Source organism: Pinus tabuliformis, chromosome J (assembly GCF_031772625.1).
Source record: "Pinus tabuliformis cultivar Carrire ecotype Pingquan chromosome J, CPIR1, whole genome shotgun sequence".
Classification (NCBI taxonomy): Eukaryota; Viridiplantae; Streptophyta; class Pinopsida; order Pinales; family Pinaceae; genus Pinus; species Pinus tabuliformis.
The window spans coordinates 898,488,158-898,494,838 of NC_142295.1; the positions used below are offsets into that span (position 1 = coordinate 898,488,158).

At 35.4% G+C, this 6,681-nt stretch overlaps 1 protein-coding gene across 1 annotated transcript; it reads right to left on the minus strand.

Annotated features, from left to right (window-relative positions):
• Window positions 1-1,315: 1,315 nt before the first annotated feature.
• Window positions 1,316-2,572, minus strand: LOC149229576 (17.3 kDa class II heat shock protein-like). Its single transcript, XM_089378676.1, has 3 exons — window positions 2,403-2,572; window positions 2,082-2,293; window positions 1,316-1,958 (listed from the first exon to the last, which is right to left on the minus strand). Exons 2-3 carry the CDS (start codon window positions 2,274-2,276, stop codon window positions 1,704-1,706), a joined length of 450 nt encoding a protein of 149 aa, XP_089234802.1. The 5' UTR covers window positions 2,277-2,293; window positions 2,403-2,572; the 3' UTR covers window positions 1,316-1,703.
• Between the last annotated feature and the right edge of the window lie 4,109 nt (window positions 2,573-6,681).

The window sequence follows — 6,681 nt, forward strand, 5'->3', positions numbered from 1 at the left end:
TCACACATATACAAGGAAGGGAATGAAATCGTTGATCGTCTTTCCAAAGCGGTCGCGCAACTGAATAGAGGACAACGACAAATTCAAAGATTCAGGGAGGACACTTTCTACCATTTCTTCCACCAACAATTCATGGAGATGAACAGGCTCATCACTAAATGATCCTTTTGATCAAAATTTTTTTGGATCTTTGGCTCTATGTATATAGTTTTACTATTATTCCCTGTTGTTTTTACTTTATGGGACTGAACTCAGTTTATCTTGGTTTTTTATGGACTATCTAAACTTCTATAAAGTTTATTATCAATGACATCAAGGATGAAATCTTGTATAAAGTTTTTAACTATATTTTGAACTGCTCCTAACTGCTCCTAAGTGAATGCATGAGAATGCATCTCATGCAGCGTCATACAACATGCAATTTTCTTAAATTTTCTTATTTAATGCATGAGAATGCATCTCATGCAGCCTCATACAACATGTAATTCTTATTTATTAATGAAAATGCATGGACAAAAAATGTAATTTTACTCTTTAAAATAATGTAAACGCTTTCATTTAAAAAAAAAAATTATAATCTATACACTATTTTTCCCCTCATTTATTTATTTCAATAGTATTGTTATTTTTTTCCTCATTTATTTTAGTAGTATTGTTATTTTAATAATTATAGTCTATACTCTATATTTTACTATTGTTTTTTTAATAATTACATAGTCCATACTCTTTTTTATTGTTATTTTGAGACGTTTTGGATAGTAGCGCTAATGCATGTTTCTTATTATCACTTAAGCAGATAGGAAAGAGTTTTTGTATGTGGGCCTACTCTACCGCAGACTCCTAACCAGTTCTTCCCCTCCTTCCTGCCCCCATAACATACAGAGCCTGACCAGTACTTACCCTCCTTCCTGCCCCCATAACAAACAGAGCCTGACCAGTCCTTCCCCTCCTTCCTGCCCCCATAACAAACAGAGCTGCAGGAAGGGCAAGTGCTTCTGGGCGATCATTTACTGATTCCTCTTCAACATAGATTACAAGTGATCGAGCCGCCTTTTGTCTCTGCGATCGGCTGGGAATTTGGCACGTTAACAGATTAAGCTACAAACAGCAGGGACAGAACAAGACATAGGCAAGGCGGAACCCCGGTACAATCTTATTTTTCAAAATATAGCTGGAGAACTAATACCAGAGGGTTTAGCTTTGAATTCCAAATTTGTTTTGAACATATTACTGGAGAACTCATACCAGAGGATTTAGATTTAAATTCCAATGAAAATGAAGACAAATTAAGCCGTGGGAAACGTACAATAAAAGGTTTAAAATACAAAACTTATCTCTATTTGATGAAGAAAACACAAACCGAACAACTATACTCCTTGGGCAAGGTCCAGTAAAGGCTTTTAAATAAGGCATGGGAGAACACAAATCGAGCCCTTAAACCCACGGGCAAGGTTCAGTAAAAGCCTTCAAACACAGAAATTATACTTAGATGCAGTGCTCTGTTGTCCCATTAACAGAAAGCAACATATCGCAGAAATTCCAAAAATCTTTATTCTTGCGCCCCAGGTTGGATACATAGAATGCAGAGCATTACACATTTCTCCAGCCTAAAACAAAAACGTGCAAAATCTAGCTAAGGCACAGGCAACAAAACCCTACAAAATTCACCAAAGATTTCGATCTGTGCATACAGAGCAGACGATTTATCCGATTTTGACTTCAATCGTCTTAGGTTTCTTCGGCTCCGGCGGGGGAAGCTTGGGAACGGTGACGGTCAGCACTCCATCCTGACACACGGCAGAGATGGCCTCCAGGTTGCAGTCAGCAGGCAAGGTGAATTTCCTCATGAATTTTGCCACTCTGCGCTCCATGCGGATGTATTTAACTTCCCCTTCTTCTTCCGTGTTCCTCTTCCGCTCGCCACTGATGTTCAGAATGTTATCGTCTTCCACTTGAACCTTCGCAGGGCACATCACCACACATTTCAACAAAACCCTAGCAGACGGACAAAATAAAAGAAAGGAAAAAAAATAGAGGCAAAACCTGACGATCTTGAAGGAGATTTAGGCTTTACGAGGTACCTTGATGTCGTTGGATTTAAGACCAGGCATGTCGACTATAAAGACGTAAGAGTGAGGGTATTCTTTGACATCCACAGGAGTCGAAGCCGTAGCCTCGCTGTCACGCACATAAGAGCGAGTCGGGGCATGGAGGAGCCTCTCCATCTCGTCCGGTAAGCTCAGCAACACGGTGCTCACTAAAGGATCCATTGCCATCTCTCAGAAGTCTTCCCCTGCAGAGAAAATACACTTATTTGCCCCAAATAATCTTTGATGTCCAACATTCAAATTTTGAATAAAGCTGAGGAAAGAGAAAACAACAGAAACAGCTCAATTGCTTACCGGATTTTAAACAATAGTAGTACTGCGAATTGAAGAATAGCGAATTGATTGCAAAGTAATGCGAAACGCTCTTCAGAACTCGATGCGGAATACTCAGAAGCAAAGGTAATAAATAGAGGCTTTTGCTCCATTCTGGAAGCGTCCAGAATTCTCTAGCCGCTTCTGGAGAATTCAGGTTCGCAATGTGTTTTCCTCTCCTTTTTTGAACTCTCGCCGGAGAAGTGACGTGGCAATTTGGTAACAATCTTCGACAGCCATGTGTTTCGAGAGTTAATTAATGCAATTTGAACAGTTTTCCAAGGTAGTCAATCCATAATCAGTGAAACCCGTTTTAAAAATTGTGTACCGTATCTAGGTTATATGTTTTAGAGTTTTAGGCATGCTTTTGAGGGGTGATAAATGCTTAAATCTGAGCGGTGAAATCTTCCCTATATGTCTTAGGAGAACCTTTTTTTTAAGGTACTCAATCCATTTAAATAATTACCTTACATAATCAATGAAACTTGTTTTAAAATTTTTGTGTGCTATATATGTTATATGTTTTGGAGTGTGTTTTTGGCATGCGTTATATGTTTTGGAATTTTTGGCATGCTTTTGAGTTGTGAAGCATGCTCAAATTTACTCATTAAATTTGAATTGTGAAATTTTTACAGTATATCTTATAGGTTTGTGATGGTATTGAATTTATATATGTATTTTAAAAAGTATTTTAAATAATAAAAGATTATAATTTACCTATAAAAAAATAACCAAATTCTAATCAAAATCTCTAAAATATATAATTAGATGTTATAAAATAATTTTATTTTAATAATTAATAATAGATGTATAATGAAAAAAATTATTTATAAATTTAGTTTAAACATTTTATGCTTTTTATATATATATATATATATATATATAATTTTGTTATATTTTGTTGGTACTTTAGATGTGAATTTTTAAATCAATATAGATTAAGAGTTTTCATATATCGTGCTAAATTCATCTATATATTTAAAAATACAATTTAAATATTTAGAAAAAATATAATCTCACCGATAATATATTTAAACTTAGAGACTAAATGATCTTCTCACCAAAATCCGGCGATATAATCTCAAGCAAGATTGTATTTTTTTTCTTCTTTAAAATACATTTTTGAATGCATAAATAGATTCAACCCACTAAAAAACCCATAAAGCACTCAAATTAAACAACTTAAACCCAATTTTTTTGAAAATCTTTGCAGGATTTTAATTAAAATTAAACAGAAAAATACTCTTAAAAAAAACATTTCATCTATAAATTAGATGATGCCTATTTAAACTCAACCATATTTATTGACAAAGAAAACTTATTGTATAATGAATTTGGATTATTTATCTAATTATAAAAGTTGTAATTTTTTATGAGCGCCAGTATTGCAGCAAGGATGTTGCAACTCCTACGCTACCAGCTTTACTTATCAACCCGGGGTTCATACAAACTTGGAGGTGACAATACTGTATGCACAAGTAAAAGTGATGGCCCTGCCTGTTGTCACTGTTTAGCTGGCGAGAGACCACTAGGGTTCCAAGCTAGACTTCTATGGAGTGAGAAGAAGCTTGATTCTTTGATGGAAGAAAGGTAAATCTACTTCGAAGAGAGAGTTACTCTACTGCAATAATGGAGAAGGTCGACATGTAATGCTAAATCACACCATTCCCCAATTAACCATTTAAGACGCTATGTTAGGCAGAAATGCTAAATCAACATGAAACAAATGCTACTATCTAAGTTGTAGAAGTAAGAAGCATCAAACATTACTAATATGCAAGTAAAGGGACTGAACTAAATCTGTTTTTGTTTTTTTGTCTTTTTATGCAAAATCAAGTATGCAAACTAATTGTTTTTATTTATGTGGCAGGTGAATTAAGGATGTTTGAGGGTGGCTGGAAGGGTTATGAAATGGTTGGATGGTGCGGAGGACCCCTGGGAGGCTTTTGGTGACTTCCTAGAGGTTTTCCATCAATTCGGCCTCAAAACAGGCTGTTTCTGGAAGACCTACAGGATGTACTAGAAACCTACAAGATATCCTGCAGGAATTATAGGAAACCTACATGATATAATCGAGAGCTAAATGTGAGGTGTTGGAGGTGATGGGAGACCTAGGAAAGATGTGTGATGGGTGGAATGGAGTGGGAGAAGATCTAGGATCACTGAGAAGTCAATATCCAAGATAGTAGATGGTTGGATTCGCTGAATGTGCTTGGAAGAATTTCTAGGAAAAATGATGGAAAACTAGTCAAGGTGATGGCGAAAACAAGAGATGGTTAAGGTGGATGAAGTGGAAGTTGGTTGTTGGCTATGAAGTCTTAGTATCCTCCTGAAGCACCTGCTTTGCATAAAACATGTGTGTCTTCCAAAAAACTATGTAACAAGATACATTTTCATAAACTAGAAAAGCAGAATTAATTAATCAACTGCCTATACTATGCATGAAGAAAGTTGTTGAAAGGAATGAAAGCATGGATGAGATCTATTGCAAAAATGAAGATGGAAAAGATGATAATGGAAATCTACTTTGCAAAACTAACCAAATACTAAATTAAAGACATCAAACTCCAAAGCACATAAAAGTACTAGAAATCTGTGTTTTTGGGGCTACTTAAGGGTCCCTTCCTCAAGTCGTGGTCCCAGAGGGAGGAATTGAGGCCGAGACTCCTGCTGAAAACCTTGTGGTGATCCTTTTTATCCCTGTTAATCTGCTACTTGAAATAAGGAACAAATGGAAGCAAACTATTAAACAACCAATCTAATCTACACTACTTGTAATGGAAATGCATCTAAAAGTCAAATTAACAATGAAGCTATGAATCTACACTAAACATACATGTACAATAAAGAGGAGCCTTGGCTGCTAGGGTTGGGCCCTAACCCAAGAGCTTCAGCCCTCTAAGTTAACTTAGTGCTGGCTCAAAACAAAACTCATTCTTATTACCAAAACAACAAATTACATCAATAAAACTTTCACAAGTATTGCAGCTCGAAAATATATTAGAGTTTTACAATAAAAATCCGAATCCTACTGAGGTCCTAGGCCTCTCTACTTATATAACTGAAGTCCCCAATGACTTCCTTAAAATTAGGGAGGCTCGGCTCCCAAACTTGAGATAAATTGGTGCTTTGTCTCTCACTTGCTCGGCTGCCTTCTAATCCTCATGATTTGACTATTTGCACTCCAAGCTGATGTGATGAATGGAGGAATATTCAAATGGAGGAGTAGTAAATGAGGAGGATTTACCTCCTACAATCCCTCTCCCTTGTCCCATTCGAGTTTTGACCTTAGTCTTTGCCAAAATTCCTTGATTTTCTCCTTTAATCCTGCATTCAATGCATATAAGTCCATAAAGCATAATATCCAACTCTAACTCACCCAAGGGTGCTTCACTCAATGAACCTCTAGCATATCACGTGTGTTCATGACATACTAAACCATACCCCTAATTTGACTACATATTGGAAAATACCTCTAAAAATCACATTATTTAACCCCCTACCAATGTAAATCCAATACACCTTCCCAATTTAAAAAACCCCTACTTTCACTAGATATTGTAGGTCTCCATTTTTTCACTAACATGTTTTATATCCCTTTATATTTTGTCATTAACTTTGAGCTCCATTTTTTATACCTGCTAATATAAAAACCCTTTACCCATATATATCCCCTAATCTATTATGTCATTTTTCCCTCAGTATATATCCCCCAATATGAATGCATGTGGTATGGTATTGCTCCCCCAGTGAAGCCTCTGTGAACTCACCTCATAAACAAAACATAATAAAAAACATGTAATAAGTTATGAGAAAAGTTGGTTTGACTCAGCTAGGAGGTGAATTAAGGCCCATATAATTACCCAATGATGAGGCTCATCAATTTTATATATTTATATTCAGATTTTCTTAATATTTTTGTATACTTAATATACAAAATATTAAATATTTCTTTTTAGTATGGACTCCATGGAATATATGTGGAGTAAAGTGTATATAATATGACTTTAAAGGGCATATATCGAATTGAATATACATTTAATATAAAGAGGTCACATGTACACTGTGTAAATAGGTATATATAGAGATCATATGGTCATTATTAAAGAACATGTGATTTGGATGTATACATGCATGGAAATATTTGGAGTTTCTTATATTTTTTAAGGAATTATTGTGTAATTCATCTATATTATGCATCTTCCAGTTGTGATCCATGCTCATATTTGTTGTACATAATTTGTACTTTGATTTCTTTTAA

What these genes read in the sequence shown, in the direction of transcription:
- LOC149229576 (XM_089378676.1), bottom strand. Translation starts at nt 2,276, where the DNA reads ATGGCAATGGATCCTTTAGTGAGCACCGTGTTGCTGAGCTTACCGGAC. An exon ending in TTAAATCCAACGACATCAAG is followed by an intron (nt 1,959 to 2,081) that starts GTACCTCGTAAA and finishes TGCCCTGCGAAG; the next exon opens with GTTCAAGTGGAAGACGATAA.